This window comes from Scylla paramamosain, unplaced genomic scaffold (genome assembly GCF_035594125.1).
Source record: "Scylla paramamosain isolate STU-SP2022 unplaced genomic scaffold, ASM3559412v1 Contig34, whole genome shotgun sequence".
NCBI classification, from domain to species: Eukaryota; Metazoa; Arthropoda; class Malacostraca; order Decapoda; family Portunidae; genus Scylla; species Scylla paramamosain.
The window spans coordinates 265411-288549 of NW_026973699.1; the positions used below are offsets into that span (position 1 = coordinate 265411).

Here is a 23139-nt window from a genome sequence, read left to right on the forward strand (position 1 = left end):
TACAAAAAATAATATGTAATAAATATAAGCTTAAAATTAGGGACTTATTAACTAAGGTGGTATTACAGGAGGAGGAGGAGGAGGAGGAGGAGATTTTGTATTGCTGTACAGGAGGAGGAAGAGATTTTGTGTTGCTGGGAAGAGGAAGAGATTTTGTGTTGCTTGGAAGGGGAAGAAGAGATCTTGTGTTGCTGGGAAGGGGAAGATGAAATTTTGTGTTGCTGGGAAGGGGAAGAAGAAATTTTTGGCAGTCATGGAGAATGTGTGTCCCTCCTGGCTGGGTCCTGCATCATGGTGGTATGAGTTGCCAGTGATGTGTCTCTGCTACAGTGCTGCCATGCCAGGTGAGTGAGGCAGCCTGGCAGCACAGTGGAATGTTATGATGGGCAGCTAATGTATGTGCACAGGAAAAATAAATGCTGGATTCTTTAAAAAATCAGTTTATCTGTATTTTACTGGAGAAAGGCTGAACATAAGTTAAAAGTAATGTGTGGGATCCAAGGAATTAGTAATGTTTTCTTTGAAAGCTATTGGGATGAATTTCAATGGAGAAAAAGGTTCTGATAAACTGGAATGGCTGCTGTCACCATTCTTTTGTACTTGTCAGTCAATGGTAGGTGTCTAACTCCTATAAATATCACAGGCCACACATGATGCCTGTCTCATGACACAAAAGTAGTACAGTTGAACACCACACTATAACCACTTGGGTTAACTTGGAAGGTTCACCCCTGTGGACGCTCCATTAACAAGTCACTTCTAACTGCCATGCATCAATGGCCTGCCTTACCTTACCTTACCTCACCTTACTGCAGTGTCTTATCCTCCAGTACATTAGCAACTATGGACCTCTACTCTTGTCTGGCATTGTGTAGCTTGTATCATCTGCACTGCTGTCATCCTTGCACTTGTCAACTTCACCAAACTTTCCATGTATATCTCCCCTGGTCTTTTTCTTCTACTCCCCTCTATCATTCCCCTCGGAACAGCATGACTGTGTATGAAGTGTTATTGACTGGTGACAGCAAGGTATGTGGGCATCAATCCTTGCTCTTGTAAAACTGAGCCTGGCCAGTTGCAGAACACAGTATGATAGTTTGATGCCATTTTCATGAGTAAATTTTAATTTTAAATGAAGTCTGACCGTATATTTCAACTTCCAAACCTAACCATGAAGTTTTGTCTCCCCGCATCCCTGAACAGTCTCACCAGCTGCCTTGCTTCACTCCCCTGGCCATGTAAAACAGGCAGGCCAGCAGCTGTCATGAGCCAGTCACAGTGTACACTATCACAGTGCAGAGTATCTGCCCAGTCCAGTATTTCCATTCCTTGCATTAATGTATTTTATTTTATTTATTTATTTATTTTATGTAAGAGAGACACTGGCCAAGGGGAATAAATAGTGAAAAAAAGACTACTAAGGTGTCAGTCTCAAAAGAAAGGTCAGAATGAGAGGATAAATGTTTTTAAAACCTTTGTCTTGAAAGAGTTCAATTCATAGGAAGGAGGAAATACAGAAGCAGACAGGGAGTTCCAGTGTATGCCATGAATAGATCCCCTTTTGTGTGTGTGTGTGTGTGTGTGTGTGTGTGTGTGTGTGTGTGTTTTATGTAGGAGGGACACTGGCCAAGGGCAACAAAAATCCAATAAAAAAAAAATGGCCACTGAAATGCCAGTCCCATAAAAGGGTCCAAAGCGGTAGTCAAAATTTGAAGGACAAGTGTCTTGAAACCCTTGTGTGTGTGTGTGTGTGTGTGTGTGTGTGTGTGTGTGTGTGTGTGGTGTGTGTGGTGTGTGTGTGTGTGTGTTTATGTAGTTGTATTTATCTAGTTGTAATGTATGGGAGGGGGACCTATACTTGTGGTGTCCTGTCTTTTGCATCTCATGGTGTTTAAACCCTTAAAAAGATTGATGTATTCTCTGTACTTTCCCATCCCATTCTATGGACTGGATGGGAAAGCTGTTCATTTTCATATTCCTTGTGTAACTATCTTTTTTTATCTTCCTTCCATGTCCTCTTGTATCTCTCATGTCCCACTGTATTAGGTCTTCTCAGGGAAGTGGGTGGCGCAGGGGGGTGACGTGTATGTGGAGGGGAAGGAAGGTGAGGCATGGAGACACTGTGTGTGTTGTGATGGGAAGTGACATTGAGAGACTACATTTGTTATGACAGGAAGTGAGGCATGACATTTAAACACTGTTTGTTATGACAGGGAATTGAGGCTTGGAAACTTCCTTCTCACCCTGCTCTCTCTCTCACAGACCACTTCTCACCCTGCTCTCCCTCACACAGACCACTTCTCATCCTGCTCTCCCTCTCACAGACCACTTCTCACCCTGCTCTTCCCTCTCACAGACCACTTCTCACCCTGCTCTCCCCTCTCACAGACCACTTCTCACCCTGCTCTCCCTCTCACAGACCACTTCTCACCCTGCTCTCCCTCTCACAGACCACTTCTCACCCTGCTCTCCCTCTCATAGACCACTTCTCACCCTGCTCTTCCTCTCACAGACCACTTCTCACCCTGCTCTCCCCTCTTACAGGACAACTTCTCACCCTGCTCTCCCTCTTACAGACCACTTCTCACCCTGCTCTCCCTCAGACAGACCACTTCTCACCCTGCTCTCCCTCTCACAGACCACTTCTCACCCTGCTCTCCCTCTCACAGACCACTTCTCACCCTGCTCTCCCTTTCACAGACCACTTCTCACCCTGCTCTCCCTCTCACAGACCACTTCTCACCTGCTCTCCCTCTCACAGACCACTTCTCACCCTGCTCTCCCTCTCATAGACCACTTCTCATTCTACTCACCCTCTCATAGACCACTTCTCACCCCTGCTCTCCCTCTCACAGACCCACTTCTCACCCTGCTCTCCCTCTCACAGACCACTTCTCACCCTGCTCTCCTTCTCACAGACCATATCCCTCTTACCCTGCTCTCTCTGTCTGTCTCTTTCCCTCACAGGCCACAGTCTGCTGAAGCTGCGCAAGGCTCGGCCAGACCAGCGGTGGGTTGGGGCAGCTGGCATGGACAGTTGCAAGTATCGCATCTGTGGGGAGGCTGGCGCTGAGCTGACCATTCCTGTCCCTACAGGCACCACCGTCTGGCTTGAGCAGCACCAGAAATTGCTGGGTGAGGATGCCACTCTCACCTTTTTCCTGATGGCACTCTCACCCTTTTCCTTTTTCACCCTGTCTTTATTTTCTCTTTGATCTCTTGTTAGGAAAATTTTTTTTATTGACAGGAAAGAATTGGTTCTGAAATAGACTGGTGGATGAATGGAATGGACTCAGTAATCAGTTGTTAGTGTATATATGTGTGTGTGTGTGTGTAGGATGGTTAAGCTGTAATCAGTAGAAATATTTCCCTAAGTTAAGATGTGATTTTTATCTTTTCTTCCTTTATTTATTTATTTATTTATTTATATATTTTTTCAAGTGAGATAAACTGTGCAGGAGACAGGGTGTTGGTGGCTTGAGGTGGGCAGGGCGGCAACCCCAGCAACCAGTACAATGGGCAGAAGGGACAGGTGGGTACTGGTGGGGCATCAGGCACACTGGCACTTCCTTGGCTTATTTATTTATTGATTGATTTGTTTTTATGTAAGTGGGTCACTGGCCAACAGCAAGAAAAGGTTAAAAAAGAAAAAAAAGGCTCACTAGAATGCCAGTCCCTAAAGAGAGGTCAAAAAAGGATCATCAATAATTGGAGGACAAGTGTCTTGAAATGGAAACCCCCTCTCATACTTGTGAAATGTACAATGTGCATGGACATATAAGGCACCTGTGCAAAGTTAGCAGCTGTGGAGGTGAGAAAAACTATGTACAAAACCTGCTGGCTTCTTGCACTACCCCTTTTGATGATGTGTTCTCAGTGTTCCTATGTTCCCGCATCCACAGGGACACATTGTGAAGCTGGAACTGAAGCTGTTGGCCGATGTGGGTCTGGTGGGCTTCCCTAAACGCTGGCAAGTCCACACTGCTGTGGGCCATCTCCAGGGCCAGACCCAAGGTGGCCAGCTACCCCTGTGAGTGTTCTGCACCTCTCTCTCCTTGTTCACATCATCTCCACTTTGCTCTGCCTCATGTCCTGCTTGATTTTTTGACTGCACTGCTCAATTGCCTTTACTTTATACTGTTTCATGTCTTATCACTATATGTACTCTCTCTCTCTCTCTCTCTCCTCTCTCTCTCTCTCTCTCTCTCTCTCTCTCTCTTCTCCTCTCTCTCTCTCTCTCACTCTCTCTCTCTCTCTCTCATCTCTCTCTCTCTCTCTCTCTCTCTCTCTCCTCTCTCTCTCTCCTCTCTCACTCTCTCTCTCTCTCTCTCTCTCTCTCTCTCTCTCTCTGTCCATGAATATGTTTGTCTGTCTGTCACCACACTTCAGGCTAGAAGTATTGCCATAGTGCACACAATTCATCATTTTCATCTCCTGCCTGTGAGTCACAGCCTGCTCAAGGAAACATAGAACCATTCCCAACAACTATGAATATTTTTTCATGCCTCTACTTTGCTAATCTGTCTTGGGCTCATGAAAGTTATGTAGAAAGTACTCTTTTAGGTACAAGTGATTGCTTCATAAACATGACTAGTGGCATGTAATAAAACTGAATACAGGAATTAATTAGAGGAGAAGCATTTAAAAAAATAATTCAATGAAATCTGTATTATTATTTTTATTATTATTATTAGTAGTAGTAGTAGTAGTACATATTTATGCTGCTTTCTTGAAATAACTCATCATTTAAATTTCTAACTACTTTGTTCCCTCCACCAGTCACGACACTGCAGCCGACCCTGGGTGTGGTGGAGTACAGTGACATGTGGCGGCTGACCATTGCTGACCTGCCAAGACTCATCGAGGGCGCCTGGGCCAACGTGGGGATGGGGCACCGCTTCCTGCGCCACGTGGAGCGGACACACTTCCTCCTCTTTGTGGTGGACATCAACGGCTTCCGGCTGTCACCCAAACACCCATACTGTTCACCCCACCGAGAATGTCATGCTGGTCAACAGGGTGAGTGTGTGGGTGCCCAGTGCCCTGCAGGGGTGTGTGGGGCTGAGGAACTTTGGGTGAATGTGATGTCTGTGTGTTTACAGTTTTGACTTGCTGTTGTGTTGTGTTGATTGGCAGCTTTACTCTCATTTTAACTAATAGGAGAGTTATTTGCTAGTGCTCTTAATACTGATTCTGTGCATTTATGGTTGTATGTGGACAAAATGTTTTAGTTTTGATTCTGTTTTTATCAATTTATGACATGATGTTGGAACAGAACTCTATCATGACTTGGGGAAACTCTGTACAGTGTTGACATGTAGCCTACAATGAGTGTCTGACTTGTGGCTTCCTTGGGGATGTCAGACACACCCTGCTGGTAAACACATGGATGTGAATTTATGATCCTAAGCTTGAGTCATGTTGGAAGCCGAGTCTTTGTGGCAGTGACAGGGCAGTCGGTCAACCAAAATCCACTCGGGTCATGATGACCACCTTGGCCTGAGTGGTAACATGTCAGACTCATGTTTCTGTGAGTCCTGACAAAGACGTGATCTCCTGTGAAACCCTCTCCTGGTTGATTCATCCTGCCTCATCCTGTCTCCAGACCAGTGTCTCAGAGTTTGCATGATGCCCCAAGGCAGTGGTTTCCAACCTGTGGGGCGCGGCCCCCTAAGGGGGCACGAAGGGCTGCCAGGGGGGCGTAAGCACTTCATAAAGTAGAAAAATTACTTAGTAGATGATTATATGTCAACATTATTGATTCTGATGGAATACATAATTGGTATACATACATAATTATGTATTGTATAATTTTTTATCTCTGACTTGTGCCGACTATGACAGTAAATAACAGTATTTAAACCAGAGTGGAGGGGGTGCAGGGAACTTGTCATTTAATGAAGGGGGGGCAAGAATTCAAAAAGGTTGGAAACCACTGCTCCAAGGCATGACATCACAGGGACAGCCTGTCATGCACTTACCCTTCACTCACTCACACACTTCACACACACACACACACACACACACACACGCACGCACGCACGCACGCACGCACGCCATCCTCGACCTTATACTGACAGACCTGGGCCAGCAGTACTCGCCCCCCAAACCGCTGCCTCCCATGGGACGGAGCACCCACCTCTCCATACTGTGGTCACCCACACCCACCACCTCGACCCCCCGGTCAGCTGTCACCAGGACCCACTGCCCCATGCCTGACTCAGCCATGAGGGAGTTTGGGCAGTGGGTGACACAACACCCGTGGACCGAGGTGCTGGATGTGGAGGACGTCCACTTAAAATGGCAGAATTACGTCACCACCACCACAGAGGCCTTCCACCACTACTTCCCAACCAAGAGCGTCACAACGCACCCTTCTGATGCTCCCTGGATGACACCCCGCATTAAAATACGAGTACTCATGCGTCAGCGGACCTGGGCGTTCCACTCCTGCCCGGTCCTTTACAGGAAACTAAGAAACAGAGTAATCAGGGAGATTAAGGCTGCAAAGGCAAACTATTACCCAGACAAGATACACCACCTCAAGCTGACCAACAACAGACAGTGGTACACAAAGATCAAAGCTTTGTGTGGCCTACAAAAGCACACTTCGTCTCTTCCTTGCACCTCACACCTTCCTGCTACTCTCGCGGCTCAGGAGATGAACGATCACTTTGCTGCTATCTGTCAAACCTTTCCTCCCCTCCACACCACTCTGCTTCCTGCCTATCTTCCGGCCCCCTCTCATCCCCCCAGTGTCCAGGCGGTGGATGTTTTTAAGAGAATACTTAAATTCAAACCAAGATCCACCACACCCACTGACCTTCCTATAAAAATTTACAAGGAATTTGCTGTAGAGCTAGCAACACCGCTATGCTCAATAATAAACGCTTCACTCTCCCAACACTCTTGCCCCGAGGACTGGAAGACGTCTTACGTCACCCCCATCCCCAAAACCTCCAGTCCACAGTCACTCAATGACCTCAGACCAGTCTCTATCACCCCCATCCCTAGCCTTATTTGTGAAGATTTTGTATATGACTGGGCCTACACCAAAATTTGTAATACTGTGGATATCAGACAGTTTGGAAATATTAAAGCCACCTCACCTCCCATTACCTGACCAGCTTCCTTGAATTCATCCACAGCCACCTGGACAAGCGAAACACCTCTCTAGCTGTTGCTTTTGTGGACTTCAAAAAGGCTTTTGATCTTGTTGATCACACTGTTGTCATCAGCAAGGCAGTGAGTCTGGGTCTCCCTCCTAACCTGATAGTGTGGCTAGCCGACGTCCTCACAGTGAGGCGTCAGGCCGTTTGCTATCAGGGCTCTGTCTCTACTTTCCAACAGCTGACTTGTGGGGTCCCCCAGGGGACCAAGATGGGTCCTCTATGCTTCCTCCTCCTCATTAACGACGCCCTCACTGACACCCCCCTTCGCTGGAAGTATGTGGACGACTGCACCGTGGGCGTCCCAGTTTCCACCAAGAACCCGGACTACTCGCCACTGCAAGCGATCCTGGAGCGGCTGCAGACGTGGACGGAGGAGAGCAGGATGACCATCAACCACAACAAAACTGTGGTGATGCATTTCTGTACCTCCTCTGTACCAGTGCCCCCTCCCCAGCTCTCAGTGGGCCCTCACCCCCTCCAGGTGGTCCGATGTGCCAAGCTCCTCGGAGTCACGGTGGACGACCAGCTGACCTGGAAGCAGCATGTCGCCAGCACCATAAGATCAGCTACCTACAGGCTGTACATGCTGCACAGACTCAGGTCGCTGGGGACGCCGACAGATGAGTTAAGGGGGGTGTATCTTACTTTCATCCTCCCCAAACTCATGTACGCCTCCCCAGCCTGGTCCTCCTCCCTCACACAAACTCAACAGCTACAGTTGGAGAGTGTGCAGAAAAGGGCGTGCAGGGTCATCCTTGGCCCTGCATACACCACCTATGAAGAAGCCCTGAACACCCTGAAGCTGTCCAGACTATCCACCAGGTACAGTGAGGCTCTAAAGAAGTTTGGAAGGGGACTTCTGAATCATCCACGTCTCAGAAGCATGCTGCCGCCTGACGCGCCTCGCCCTACCCGTGCCACCAGACACCACAATAAGATAACGCCCCTAAAGGCGCCACGTACGGACCGGTACAGACTCAGTGCGATTCCCACCATGGTGCGAGCCATCAATCAATAGTCTCTTCTAGATTTGACTTACCTTTAGGATTAATGTCAAGTATTTCCCCACCCCCAATGTACATTTTCAGTTTGTTGACTGCCTAAAGAATAAACCGTTTATTATTATTATTATTATTATTATTATTACACACACACACACACACACACACACACACTTCATCTTTACTTTAATTAGTGTAGTTTATGACAAACATCCCTCTCCCGCAAAAAAAAAAAAGGCCAACAGATCTACTCTTTTACCTCTTGAGTTAATTTGTACCTTATCGCAGGCATCGTCATGAGGCCCATGAAATCCACTGCTCTTTTTTTCCTGTTCCTTTGCATCTTACCACAAAGTCTCATAAGGGCCAAGAAATCTGCTGCTCTTTTTCCTTCATTTATATTCCTTTGTAGTTACTCCTCCACACCTGTACACACAGGAGTTGGAGCTGTATTCACCTGACCTGCTGAGTAAGCCAGCACTCCTTATGGTGAATAAGATGGACTCTCCCAATGCTGAGTCTCACCTGCAGGAACTCCTTCACAACATTAAGAGGATGGAGGATGAGTACATGGGAACATAAGAATACAAGGGAAGCTGCAAGGATCTATCAACCCACAGTTGGCATTTCCTGTTAGAAATGCCTTCTGATTTCTACTATCATCCCCATACGTGAATTTATCTGGTTTTTTTTTTAAAAGCTCCATATTGACAGGACATTAACAGCCATAAGAAAATAGGGGAAGCTGCAGGCAGCCATCAGTCCTTAACATGACAATGCCTGTATGAAACATGCCTGCCTATTTCCACCCATCATCCCCTTCCACAAGTGTGTTTAGTTTTCTTTTAAAGCTTCCTAATGACTCAGCACTAACAACCAGATTACTGAGTCTGTTCTATTCATCAGCCACTATATTTGAAAACTTTTTCCTTTGTATCTCATTTAAAGCTAGCTTTATCAAGCTTGAACCCACTATTTCTTGTCCTATCCTGATCACTGAACCTAAGGATTTTGCTCATGTCATCCTTGTTATATCCCCTAAGTAAAGACCTGAGGGAGGAAGAGAGAAGAGACATCTTTTATCATTATCTTTTCATCTCATTTACTCCTTCATTCCTGTTGGTTTGATATTCTGTGTTTGAAGCACCAAGCCAACTGATTATGTAGCACTGAGATTGTTATAGTTATTTTATACTATATTAGGTGAATATCCTCTCCATTAGGGGCTGATAGGACTAAGAGTGTGAATGATGTGTGTATGAGTGGATGGTGCTTTGTCTGGGCCACCCTGTGTGGGATTGCCAACCTGGTATATGGACAGATGGACAGATAGATACATGGGGTCAATAATTTGGAGCTTGGATATGAAGAAAATGTAAAACTAGTGGGGATGTTTCAAAGGACACAGGAAAAAAGGCTGCAGTGTTTTAGCCATGTGAAGAGAAGGAAAGAGTCATATGTCAGGAGAAGTGTGATGGAGATAGAAGTGCAAGGCAGGAGAGCAAGAGGAAAACTAAACCTTATATGGATAGACTGTGTAAGGAAGGACTTGAGACAGAAACAATTGTCAAAGGAAAATATATATGACTATGCTTGGAGGAGAGCTGGCAAGAACAATGGCTCTATAGAGACTAGGGAAAAGATATCAAGAAGAAGAAATTATGGAGGTGTAAGAATTAATAAGGGAATTATTGAAGTGTTTGGGCTGTGGGAGGCTGTGGAAGACAGTGCCTGGAAGTCACCAAATTCAGGGTAAACCTTCCACCATGGTCCAGGAAGTCATCAGCCAGTAGAGATGAGTCCAGAGCCTGACATGCCACCACCTAGTAGGAGGGAATGTATTTATAAATTTCTTGAATAGAGTATAGTTGTCTTACAGGGTTAAGTGTCTTGTAAGGATATAAATCCTGCTATATTTACAGTCAGTGCAGGCCGAGGTGATCTGGAAGTCACACCCTGAGCCTCTTTCCCTTCTAATGTGGCTGCTGACTGGTGCTCTCATAATGTTCTTGACACTTCCTCAAATATATTTAAGATATTTTCTATCACCATATTAATTAAACTTTCCCCAAACTTTTTTTTTTTTCATATCAACAGGAAAATGGAGTATTAAACCTTCTGGAAACAAAAATGTGTCAGCAATAATTCAAGTCAAGGATAACATTGAAAATGAAACATAATATTGAAAATGAAAACTGGAATCATGACGCCTCTTGTGGTTGAGTCGTCCCAGTAGTAGTGCAGTGACTCTCCTTCACTAGGAATTACTAAAGACTAGTGTTTCTTATTGTTACTGAAAAAGGACAGAATATATTTTCTATCTTAGTTTAAGTAAATTAAATAGATGAAAGAATTTTTGCCTTTGTCTTTTCACGAAATAAGCCTCACTGGCTTTTGAAGTGAGAGTAATGAGCTCATTATATTTAGTGAAGCATTCTCCAAAGTAAAGTCCTCTCTTTTGTAAAGAATTTCCTGTACATATGGAGTGACATCACAGCCTGTGTAATACATTCATTACCTGGTCAACATACTGTGGGAGGGAACATTGCTACCATTCCAGTATTTTGTAAAGCGTGTTCATGTTCATCTTTGATTCCTGCACTTACATGTGCATCTTTCCTGTAAATTGAAAATGTTTTTAATGCCTTTCTGCACTAAGTGACGTTTCACATGAAGACATTTTGATGCATGCATTCTGTTCATAAGAGGGTCTCAAGTGACAGTCATAGTAATAATCACTGGACTGATGACTGACGTCTGGGAATGTCAAAATGGTGACTAAGGATGTCAGACTATTAACTATTGACTGGAGACTGGTGACTAAGAATTTCAGAGTAGACTGGTGACTTAGGATGTCATTTAGGATAGTGAGTAATGATGAGGATCTTGATTGATGAGTGGTGACTGAGGAGTGTGACTGGTGACTGGTGATTGAAGGTGTGTCATGGGTGACTTTATGTATTTGACTGGTAAAATAGAATGTCTCTTAGGATAATGAGTACTGACCATGATTTTTGACTGGTGAGTGGTGGTGTTCCTGGGTGGTGTTAACAACTGGTGTTCCTCACAGACTATGTGTTGTGTTGCTCCTGTGGTGCCAAACTCACAGAGAACTCATGGGATAACTTTGTAAACATCTCCATTCCACTGTCTGAGGCATCCCAGCTGGTGACCATCCTGGGACACCCCCACCTCATGGTCCAGACCCTCAGGAACCCTGCTGACCTTGCTTTTGACTTGGTGACTGACTGTCAGGAGGTCAGGCTGCTCAGGAGTGGGAGAGGTGAGCTGCACTCAAACATGTGTTTTGTTAGTTATGTGTTTGTTCCTGACCTCTAATCCTTCTGCTTATGTTGTCATCCTCTCTTCTCCATTGGGCTCCTCCAATCACAGTCTCATATCTGCATCTTTTCCTATTGCTCCAATCCCTCCTCAGGATCCTCCTAAGCAGAGGTGCCTCTGGCATTTTGTCTCTGCTAGTTGGGGGACCTGATGAGGTATTTTGCTGATTTTCCTTGGAATGGCCACAGCTTCCATGTCAGAGACCAGGGGTGCGTTAAGTTAAGTGACTTGGGTTACCCAGGTCACCCAGTTCTCAACTGAACGCTCTCTTTGCATGACTCGGGTGACTCGGGTGATTTGGGTTACCCAAACCGAGGAGGTGGTGTGCTCTGTGCTTTGATATCACAGCAAAAATGGCCACCCAACCATACTTATATTGGTGTTATACATGCTCAGTTATTGTGCATAGTGCAGGGAGGCTCCCTTACTTTGAAGAACCTTGCTCCAGTTGTCATTGTGGGTGTAAAGTTTTCTGAACACTTCTTCTATCAGTCAGTGTTTCTCAGTGGTGCAAGACTGATACTTTTTTCCTTTACATGATATTTGAGCCAGATACCAAAGTTAGCTGATAGCTTATTTTCCATTAGATGATATTTGAACCAGAAACCAAAGTTAGTTGATATGAACTGATTTTCCTTGAACCAGAGACCAGATCCACCTGACTGCTTTTTTTTTCTTTTCCAGGATATTTGAACCAGAAAGCAAAGCCAGCACAACCCACTTCAAAGCTTCCTTGGAGGGTTTCTATGGACTCATTCTAGAGAAACTGGTCACTGAGAAATGTAAGTATGCAAAAGTTGGAACAGAATTTATTAGCTAATATTTACCTTTGAAGTATGATGTTGTAGTGGTCAGAATGTTTGCTTCTATCTTGTTGGAGTTGTGTTCAGTTTGCATTCAGTTTGCAGTGTGTCCAAGTAACTGCAGTTGGTGTATGCATAGCTGATGTAGAAGCTGTGCCTGCTGCCTCCTTCCTTCTTTTAATGGTGCACCCTTAAATCTTGCCATCACCTAAAATTTTGCACTAAAAATATTTGTAATCACCTTTTTGGTCAGCTTTGCCCTAAGCTAATTTAAAATATATATATATATATATATATATATATATATATATATATATATATATATATATATATATATATATATATATATATATATATATATATATATATATATATATATATATATATATATATATATATATATGAGTAAAGACACAGTAATAATATCTAGCTATTATCCTTTAGATAAATCATGCAAACAAATAAAAAAAAATAAAAAAATAAAAAAAGGAGGGGCATGTGGTCCATGGAAGAACCACATGAGTGAGTTTACATGAGTGATAGGTTTGTTTCTGCAGTTTTCTTAAGGGGTAATACTAAATTATTATTATTGTTTTCCTCGTGATCATTTTTTAATCACCTGAGAGCAAGGCTAAGTGATACAGTGATTGGATGGCATGCGGATGTTGATTGACACTTGAAAATTTTGTCATTGTTTTTGCTGCCAACTTTATAATTCCAAGACTCTCTCTCTCTCTCTCTCTCTCTCTCTCTCTCTCTCTCTCTCTCTCTCTCTCTCTCTCTCTCTCTCTCTCTCTCTCTCTCTCTCTCTCTCTCTCTCTCTCTCTCTCTCTCTCTCTCTCTCTCTCTCTCTCTCTCTCTCTCTAAGTAAAATTAAGTAAAGTAATAGACTGGAAATATTAAAATGTATATATCTTTTATTTATATTGATAAATCATCATTAACAAATAACAGTTTTGTGCTTATGTCTTTTTGAACAGTGCAGTGTCCTAAGCACAGAGGCAGGCAGTCTCCCTATTGAAGCAGGCTGAAGCTAAACACTAGAGGCAACAAGATTCAGTCTACTTTTACAGTGTGCAGCTTTACATATAATTTGTAGCATTGGTTGCCTCTTTCAGCTTTTCATTGTTGCCTTCTCATTCCTCACTTGATCCAGGTCAGATGTATTATTTCCACATGTTTTGCAGACACCACCTCTATTACAGTTCATTTCCTTCTCTCACCTGCTCTCACATTACATGCTGCAGCCCCACACAGTGCTGTTTTTTTTTTTTTTTTTTTTTTTTTTTTTTTTTTTTTTTTTTTTTTTTATGTAGGAAGGACACTGGCCAAGGGCAACAAAAATCTAATAAAAAAATGCCCACTGAAATGCCAGTCCAATAAAAGGGTCAAAGCAGTGGTAAAAAATTGATGAATAAGTGTCTTGAAACCTCCCTCTTGAAGGAATTCAAGTCATAGGAAGATGGAAATACGGAAGCAGGCAGGGAGTTCCAGAGTTTACCAGAGAAAGGGATGAATGATTGAGAATACTGCTTAACTCTTGCGTTAGAGAGGTGGACAGAATAGGGGTGAGAGAAAGAAGAAAGTCTCGTGCAGCGAGGCCGCGGAAGGAGGGGAGGCATTCAGTTAGCAAGATCAGAAGAGCAGTTAGCATGAAAATAGCGGTAGAAGACAGCTAGATATGCAACATTGCGGCGATGAGAGAGAGGCTGAAGACAGTCAGTTAGAGGAGAGGAGTTGATGAGATGAAAAGCTTTTGATTCCACCCTGTCTAGAAGAGCAGTTTGAGTGGAACCCCGCCAGACATGTGAAGCATACTCCATACATGGACGGATAAGGCCCTTGTACAGAGTTAGCAGCTGGGGGGGGGGGGTGAAAAAAACTGGCGGAGACGTCTCAGAACACCTAACTTCATAGAAGCTGTTTTAGCTAGAGATGAGATGTGAAGTTTCCAGTTCAGATTTTAAGTAAAGGACAGACCGAGGATGTTCAGTGTAGAAGAGGGGGACAGTTGAGTGTCATTGAAGAAGAGAGGATAGTTGTCTGGAAGGATGTGTCGAGTTGATAGATGGAGGAATTGAGTTTTTGAGGCATTGAACAATACCAAGTTTGCTCTGCCCCAACCAGAAGTTTTAGAAAGATCAGAAGTCAGGCGTTCTGTGGCTTCCCTGCGTGAAATGTTTACCTCCTGAAGGGTTGGACGTCTATGAAAAGACGTGGAAAAGTGCAGGGTGGTATCATCAGCGTAGGAGTGGATAGGACAAGAAGTTTGGTTTAGATCATTAATGAATAATAAGAAGAGAGTGGGTGACAGGACAGAACCCTGAGGAACACCACTGTTAATAGATTTAGGAGAAGAACAGTGACCGTCTACCACAGCAGCAATAGAATGGTCAGAAAGGAAACTTGAGATGAAGTTACAGAGAGAAGGATAGAAACCGTAGGAGGGTAGTTTGGAAATCAAAGCTTTGTGCCAGACTCTATCAAAGGCTTTTGATATGTCCAAGGCAACAGCAAAAGTTTCACCAAAATCTCTAAAAGAGGATGACCAAGACTCAGTAAGGAAAGCCAGAAGATCACCAGTAGAGCGGCCTTGACGGAACCCATACTGGCGATCAGATAGAAGGTTGTGAAGTGATAGATGTTTAAGAATCTTCCTGTTGAGGATTTTTTTTTTTTTTTTTTTTTTTTTTTTTTTATGTAGGAAGGATACTGGCCAAGGGCAACAAAAATCTAATAAAAAAAAAATGCCCACTGAAATGCCAGTCCCTAAAAGGGTCAAAGCAGTGGTCAAAAATTGGTGGATAAGTGTCTTGAAACCTCCCTCTTGAAGGAATTCAAGTCATAGGAAGGTGGAAATACAGAAGCAGGCAAGGAATTCCAGAGTTTACCAGAGAAAGGGATGAATGATTGAGAATACTGGTTAACTCTTGCGTTAGAGAGGTGGACAGAATAGGAGTGAGAGAAAGATGAAAGTCTTGTGCAGCGAGGCCGCGGAAGGAGGGGAGGCATGCAGTTAGCAAGATCAGAAGAGCAGTTAGCATGAAAATAGCGGTAGAAGACAGCTAGAGATGCAACATTGCGGCGGTGAGAGAGAGGCTGAAGACAGTCAGTTAGAGGAGAGGAGTTGATGAGACGAAAAGCTTTTGATTCCACCCTGTCTAGAACAGCAGTATGAGTGGAACCCCCCCCAGACATGTGAAGCATACTCCATACATGGACGGATAAGGCCCTTGTACAGAGTTAGCAGCTGGGGGGGTGAGAAAAACTGGCGGAGACGTCTCAGAACACCTAACTTCATAGAAGCTGTTTTAGCTAGAGATGAGATGTGAAGTTTCCAGTTCAGATTATAAGTAAAGGACAGACCAAGGATGTTCAGTGTAGAAGAGGGGGATAGTTGAGTGTCATTGAAGAAGAGGGGATAGTTGTCTGGAAGATTGTGTCGAGTTGATAGATGGAGGAATTGAGTTTTTGAGGCATTGAACAATACCAAGTTTGCTCTGCCCCAATCAGAAATTTTAGAAAGATCAGGAGTCAGGCGTTCTGTGGCTTCCCTGCATGATATGTTTACCTCCTGAAGGGTTGGACGTCTATGAAAAGACGTGGAAAAGTGCAGGGTGGTATCATCAGCATAGGAGTGGATAGGACAAGAAGTTTGGTTTAGAAGATCATTAATGAATAATAAGAAGAGAGTGGGTGACAGGACAGAACCCTGAGGAACACCACTGTTAATAGATTTAGGAGAAGAACAGTGACCGTCTACCACAGCAGCAATAGAACGGTCAGAAAGGAAACTTGAGATGAAGTTACAGAGAGAAGGATAGAAACCGTAGGAGGGTAGTTTGGAAATCAAAGCTTTGTGCCAGACTCTATCAAAGGCTTTTGATATGTCCAAGGCAACAGCAAAAGTTTCACCAAAGTCTCTAAAAGAGGATGACCAAGACTCAGTAAGGAAAGCCAGAAGATCACCAGTAGAGCGGCCTTGACGGAACCCATACTGGCGATCAGATAGAAGGTTGTGAAGTGATAGATGTTTAAGAATCTTCCTGTTGAGGATAGATTCAAAAACTTTAGATAAGCAGGAAATTAAAGCAATAGGACGGTAGTTTGAGGGATTAGAGCGGTCACCCTTTTTAGGAACAGGTTGAATGTAGGCAAACTTCCAGCAAGAAGGATAGATTAAAAAACTTTAGATAGGCAGGAAATTAAAGCAATAGGACAGTAGTTTGAGGGATTAGAACGGTCACCCTTTTTAGGAACAGGTTGAATATAGGCAAACTTCCAGCAAGAAGGAAAGGTAGATGGTGACAGACAGAGCTGAAAGAGTTTGACTAGGCAAGGTGCAAGCACGGAGGCACAGTTTCGGAGAACAATAGGAGGGACCCCATCAGGTCCATAAGCCTTCTGAGGGTTTAGGCCAGCAAGGGCATGGAAAACATCATTGCGAAGAATTTTAATAGGTGGCATGAAGTAGTCAGAGGGTGGAGGAGAGGGAGGAACAAGCCCAGAATCGTCCAAGGTAGAGTTTTTAGCAAAGGTTTGAGCAAAGAGTTCAGCTTTAGAAATAGATGTGATAGCAGTGGTGCCATCTGGTTGAAATAGAGGAGGGAAAGAAGAAGAAGCAAAGTTATTGGAGATTTCTGGCTAGATGCCAAAAATCACGAGGGGAGTTAGATCTTGAAAAGTTTTGACATTTTCTGTTAATGAAAGAGTTTTTGGCTAGTTGGAGAACAGACTTGACATGGTTCCGGGCAGAAATATAAAGTGCATGAGATTCTGGTGATGGAAGGCTTTGTGGGCCACCTCTCTTTCATGTATAGCACGAGAACAAGCTGTGTTAAACCAAGGTTTAGAAGGTTTAGGACGAGAAAAAGACTGAGGAATGTATGCCTCCATGCCAGACACTATCACCTCTGTTGTGCGCTCAGCACACAAAGACGGGTCTCTGACACGGAAGCAGTAGTCATTCCATGGAAAATCAGCAAAATACCTCCTCAGGTCCCCCCAACTAGCAGAGGCAAAACGCCAGAGGCACCTTCGCTTAGGGGGATCCTGAGGAGGGATTGGAGTGATAGGACAAGATAAAGATATGAGATTGTGATCGGAGGAGCCCAACAGAGAAGAAAGGGTGACAGCATAAGCAGAAGGATTAGAGGTCAGGAAAAGGTCAAGAATGTTGGGCGTATCTCCAAGACGGTCAGGAATACGAGTAGGGTGTTGCACCAATTGCTCTAGGTCGTGGAGGATAGCAAAGTTGTAGGCTAGTTCACCAGGATGGTCAGTGAAGGGAGAGGAAAGCCAAAGCTGGTGGTGAACATTGAAGTCTCCAAGAATGGAGATCTCTGCAAAAGGGAAGAGGGTCAGAATTTGCTCCATTTTGGAAGTTAAGTAGTCAAAGAATTTCTTATAGTCAGGAGTTAGGTGAGAGGTATACAGCACAGATAAATTTAGTATGAGAGTGACTCTGTAGTCGTAGCCAGATGGTGGAAAACTCGGAAGATTCAAGAGCGTGGGCACGAGAGCAGGTTAAGTCATTGCGCACATAAACGCAGCATCCAGCTTTGGATCGAAAATGAGGATAGAGAAAGTAGGTGGGAACAGAAAAGGGGCTACTGTCAGTTGCCTCAGACACCTGAGTTTCGGTGAGGAAAAGAAGATGAGGTTTAGTAGAGGAGAGGTGGTGTTCTACAGATTGAAAATTAGATCTTAGACTGCGAATGTTGCAGAAGTTAATGAAGAAAAAGTTGAGGGGGCTGTCAAGACACTTAGGGTCGTCGACAAAAAGACAGTCCGACCTGGGGACATTTATGGTCCCCTCCCCAGATGGGGACTCCGAGGCTGGTGTAGGAGTCGCCATGATGATTTAAAAATTTTTGAGTGAAGGGTGTGTGTGTTATTAGGTGCTTGTAGGTTTGTGTGGAGGAAGAGAGTTGTCTTTAGAGGGCAGGCTGTGACTGCCCCCTTGTGTTGTGAGACACAAAGGGAAACGTTCAGTGAGGTCACAGCTGGGTTTAATGATAAGTTCACAGCACCCCCTGAACAGTGCTTTAGACCTCACTGGGAGTAATTATCGTTTCAGCAGGTGTCTACTGCCTCCTCCTGTGAGGAGGCAGTAGACTTCCTTGTATAACCAGCTCTGCATTCGTTAAAAGCATTCTATATTTCTCCCTTTTCTCTTCATACTTCTTTCATGCAGTTTCATTCTACTTCTGCTTATCTTCTGAAGCAGTATAATATTCAAAACACCTAACTTGTAACAGCTGTATGTCTTGCTTCTCTGTCAGCCACCAGTGCAGTATTCTTTTTTTTAATACCAGTTGGTTCACATTCCACTGTACTACCAACTTTCACCAGACTTCCCTCTATCTGTATTAAATGAAAACACTCAGTTTCAGACTCCTCATTGGCCTTCCCAAGCACCAGCAGTTTTAGCAGAATGGCACAAGACAGGTAGGACATGGTGCCTCTCGACCTCGAGCTTCTGGCTGAGCTGGAGGAGGAAGCAACCTCTCACTATACTGAGGAGGATAACCAGTTTACAGAGGTAGTGTGTATGTCTGTTGTTACACATGTGTGGTGCTTTGTTTCAGCTTTCCTTTTTTTATTGAGACATCAGCTTAATGTGTGTGCATGCTCAAGTGTGGATGCTTTGTTTCATCTGCCTCTTTTGTTAAGATATCAGCCTAGAGTAATGAAAATTACTTCACATCACTGGGATGGATATTGTCACAAAGGAGTATAGTTGCTGAAGCCAAGCTGATCTGTAAGTTGTGCTCTCTGCATGCTCTCCGCCTCCTTCCCCTATCTTTTGAAAATATTGGTATGAAAACATAATGTATGATATCAAAGTATTAACTTTTAGAAAAAAAAAAGTTTAAAGAAATAGACCAGTTATTTACACAACTCATTCATACGCCTGTGTTTCATATCACGTCACTGACTTGCATCACGTCTCCACTGGTGAGTCAGCAGGCATGACTGCATAACCTAGACACAATCAGTGGCCAGTGGGAGCAGCAGCAAGTGAACTGTAAGAGTTTTTAAAAAGAAAACTGCTTGTAATCCACCATCAGATCAATATGGGTGTTTGCTGCTATTGTATATTACCCATGCAAATCAGTTCACACTGTTTGATGTGTAGCTTATTTTATCTTTCCTCCAGGCAGAGAAAATTTGCACAGTTCACAGGCAGTCTCAACAAAGGAAAATAGCCAAGATAAAGCATGTGTGTATATACACACACACACACACACACACACACACACACACACACACACACACACGCACACACACACACACACAATTTTGTTGATTCATTCCATCTGTAAGCACCCCCACTCTCCCATAGATCACATTAGAACAGAAGTTTGAGGGTTGTGGAAAGTGTGATATTTCCTGCCACAAACATTGTGTGGAGTATGTCGTCCTAAGGTTAAGTGGTGGGACTTTGGCTGACACATAGTGGCAATTAGAGGAAAATCCCTGACACATAGTGGCAATTAGAGGAAAATCCCATCATTATTGGAGCAAGACAGCTGAAGGAACAGAACCCCATGATTCTTCTGGATGTCAGTGTGAGTGGCGGAGCATATCATGCTCTCCAGAAGCCTCAAACCTAGAAGCCAGGTGATGTACTGTAACTCAGTTTACTCCAGTTTGGTGGCACATTTTCTTGTATGCAGTCCTGATTTGTACCATACAGTCACTCACTGTGTAAGTCTTTGACATCATGAGAAATTTGTGCACTTGTATATGCATGCATCACAAAATGCTGCAGATGGGATGAGGTAAGTGATACTTCATAAAAAGGCATATATTTCTCAAGAAAAGTAATTAAAACCGACTCATATTGTCAATCAAAGCAAGTGGGAAGAACTTGAGTATTGCCATTTAGTAGGTATTTTTGGTATGCAGCTTCTCTGTGGTGAATACAGTGGTAAAAATAACTAACATGCTAGTTGGCCACATGCAACTCACCAATCATGTCAAGATGTGCTGGCTGGACTTCTTTTACCCTATCCTTCCACCTCCCTGTGATTCTCTTCTCCTATTACTCTATCACCTTTCACCTTACTTGTTCAGCACTTCTGTCAGCTTTTCCTGCTCTCATTCATCTTAAATCTACTCGCAAAAATTCCCTCCCTCCATTAGGTGTTGGTCAGACATCACTCTACCTTTTCCTCTCATCATTCACAGGCAATATTTTTACTGCTTCCCTGACACTGGTGGTGACAATTCTTCATCTGCTTGCATCACTCAAGTATGCTCATCATTATCCTTCTTAAATATAAATATTTCCAGTCACTAACTGTCACTGAAAGCATAGCCCTAACATTCTTCCTCCAATTTAATTTCTTTGAAGTGCACCACACAACTACACCTTAAACTACACACAGTGGAACCTCGGTTCGTGAACATTCCTATTTATGAACAAATCACTTCATGAATATTTTTTAAGAATTTTTGCCATGGTTCTTGAACAGTGTTTCTGTGTGTGAATGCACAAACACCCTGCAGACCCCCTCAGCTGGCAAGCACACACACACTTGTGTTTTGGCATGCCTGCCGTGAACATTGTGATTATCACACACTGGCAAGTCACCCAAGTCAGGTGCCTTCCCAGCTGTTGGAGAGGAGCTAGACCTGGATCTCCTTTACCCCATTCCACCTCTAGTAAATTGCATGCCTTCTTATTTAGCCTGCCTCTTTTTACTTTACTTTCAGGATGGTTATAAAGATGATAATGATTGGAGAGAAAAGACACCATCTCGCCTTGCACCAAACATGCACTGGCTGGAAGGAAATATTGGAGCAAGACTGTAAAGGAGGGATTTTTCTGCATAACAGTATGTGCTCTGTTGTCCAATTACATTTCACCTCATGTCCCATTGTCTGGATGCCCAAAGAAAGAGTGTATCTGTTAGACAGGTTTATAAGACGTGAGGTTGTCAAGAATTCCTGGATCACAGACACAAGGTGGAATTTGGAAAGCATGTGCTGTCATGAGTAGTGCAACAATCCCCATTTTACATAGACTTTTATGCTCAAATATTTCCTTCCAGCCAACCCATGCCTGGTGCAAGGCAAGATTTTGTCTTTTCCTCTCAAATAACTCTTTCCAACCATTCTGAAAGTTGAAATAGGAAGTGGCAGACTTAATTAATTTATGAAGGCATGTGATTTAGAGATGGAGTAAGGTAAGGGCTCCCAGGTCAAACAGCTGGGAAGGCACCTGACCTTCATATCAGTGACATGATATAGCCTGATGTCCAAGAAACTTACACCTTTCTGTGGTTACTGTAACTTCATTCTTGTCAAAAAAAAAATAAAAAAAAAAAAAAAAAAAAAAAAAAAATAATAATAATAATAATAATAATAATAATAATGCAGTTTCTGAGGTTGGAATAGATTAATTGTATTTTAATTAATTTAAATGGGAAAACTTGTTTTGGTTTGTGAACTGAGGTTTCTACTGTACATAGATCCTAACAAAGTTCAGAATCCCCTGAATCCCTCCTTTCTACTCTATAGCAGCTCCTTGTCTCCTTGTCTCTGAAATGACCAGTATTTGATATGTTCCAGCACTGCAAGAAGAGCCTGCCTAAGCCGCCAATACTCCCTGCTGACAGATTTGACCGCAACAGACAGTGCAGAGGCAACTTTAGGCATCAAGACTACAGGAAGGAAGGAGGCTGCAGGGATCAAGGGGAGTACAGAGGTCATGGGAATTATAGGGATCGTGGGAATTACAGGGATCACAGGAGGGAATATTCTGACCACAGGCAAGGGAGGTTTGTCAGTGACCACAGAGATCATGATGACAGCAGAAGGGATAGCGAGAAGAGGAAGTACAGGTCTGAGAAGGAGAGTGATGAGTATGGAAGAAGGAATTACCAGTCCAGCAAATACTACAATGGGTGGGGGGGGGGGGTGTCATCCTGTTGAGTTTTGTGAATCCAGTGGCTGGTATATTTATCTTTCATCAGGGACTTCACACAAGCTTCCACGCCATTAATTCTTTGACCATTACCAAAGGTTACTGACATTTAATTTACATTTAAATGCCTGCCTGCCTGTCTGTTCATATCTTTCTCTCACAATGTACTCACCATTCACTAGTGAACATTTAGATTTTTAGGAAATATTTTTGAGCAAGTTCCTTCATCACAAGGCAACCATCTACTAAAAAGAAAGAAAAATGGAATATATGTTGGCATTTCCTCGATTGCTTTTGGTGTCAGTGTGTGACTTTCCAGAGTGACAATACAAGTGTTATCCCCACTACAAGTCATGCACTATATATAACATCACTGAGTATCTTTTCTCTCATTTTCATATAAATGTTTGTAACATTTTCATATAAATGTATGCTAACTTTTATGTGGACTTACTGTAAGATTTTTTAAAAGTAAAGTATTTTTCCAATTTACGATTATATACTAAAAACCTCCAAGAAAAGTATTTTTCCAATTCACGATTATATACTAAACCTTCACCTCCAAGATAAGACGTGATGGTTCATAACGTGCACAGGAATGGCATCCAACAAAGTAATTGTTGCCAAAGCCTCCAGTAATCCAGAACCTTAAAAAAGTTGCAACCCTCACTTTAGTCTGAAATTTTTATACTGTATGTCTGCATAATTATCAAGTTACATCCCCATGCAGCCTCAGCACACCAAGGCAAGGAGATACCGTGAAGGATTAGACCAAACATTAACACAGGTAAATCTTTAAACTTACACTAAATCTTAAGATGGCAAGGCAACAACTACTTTGTTGGATACTGTTGTAATATGTAGTTTTTATTCTCACCCAAACT

At 43.3% G+C, this 23139-nt stretch overlaps 1 protein-coding gene across 1 annotated transcript; it reads left to right on the forward strand.

Annotated features, from left to right (window-relative positions):
* The first annotated feature begins 253 nt into the window (after positions 1-253).
* On the forward strand, positions 254-22743 carry LOC135097855 (GTPase Obg 2-like). The gene is given in 10 exon segments (XM_063999924.1): positions 254-344; positions 1026-1087; positions 2793-3167; positions 3903-3962; positions 3964-4030; positions 4780-5019; positions 11244-11456; positions 12200-12297; positions 18708-18862; positions 21901-22743. Coding segments are annotated over 8 exon segments (1185 nt in total). The 3' UTR covers positions 12277-12297; positions 18708-18862; positions 21901-22743.
* Positions 22744-23139: the final 396 nt, after the last annotated feature.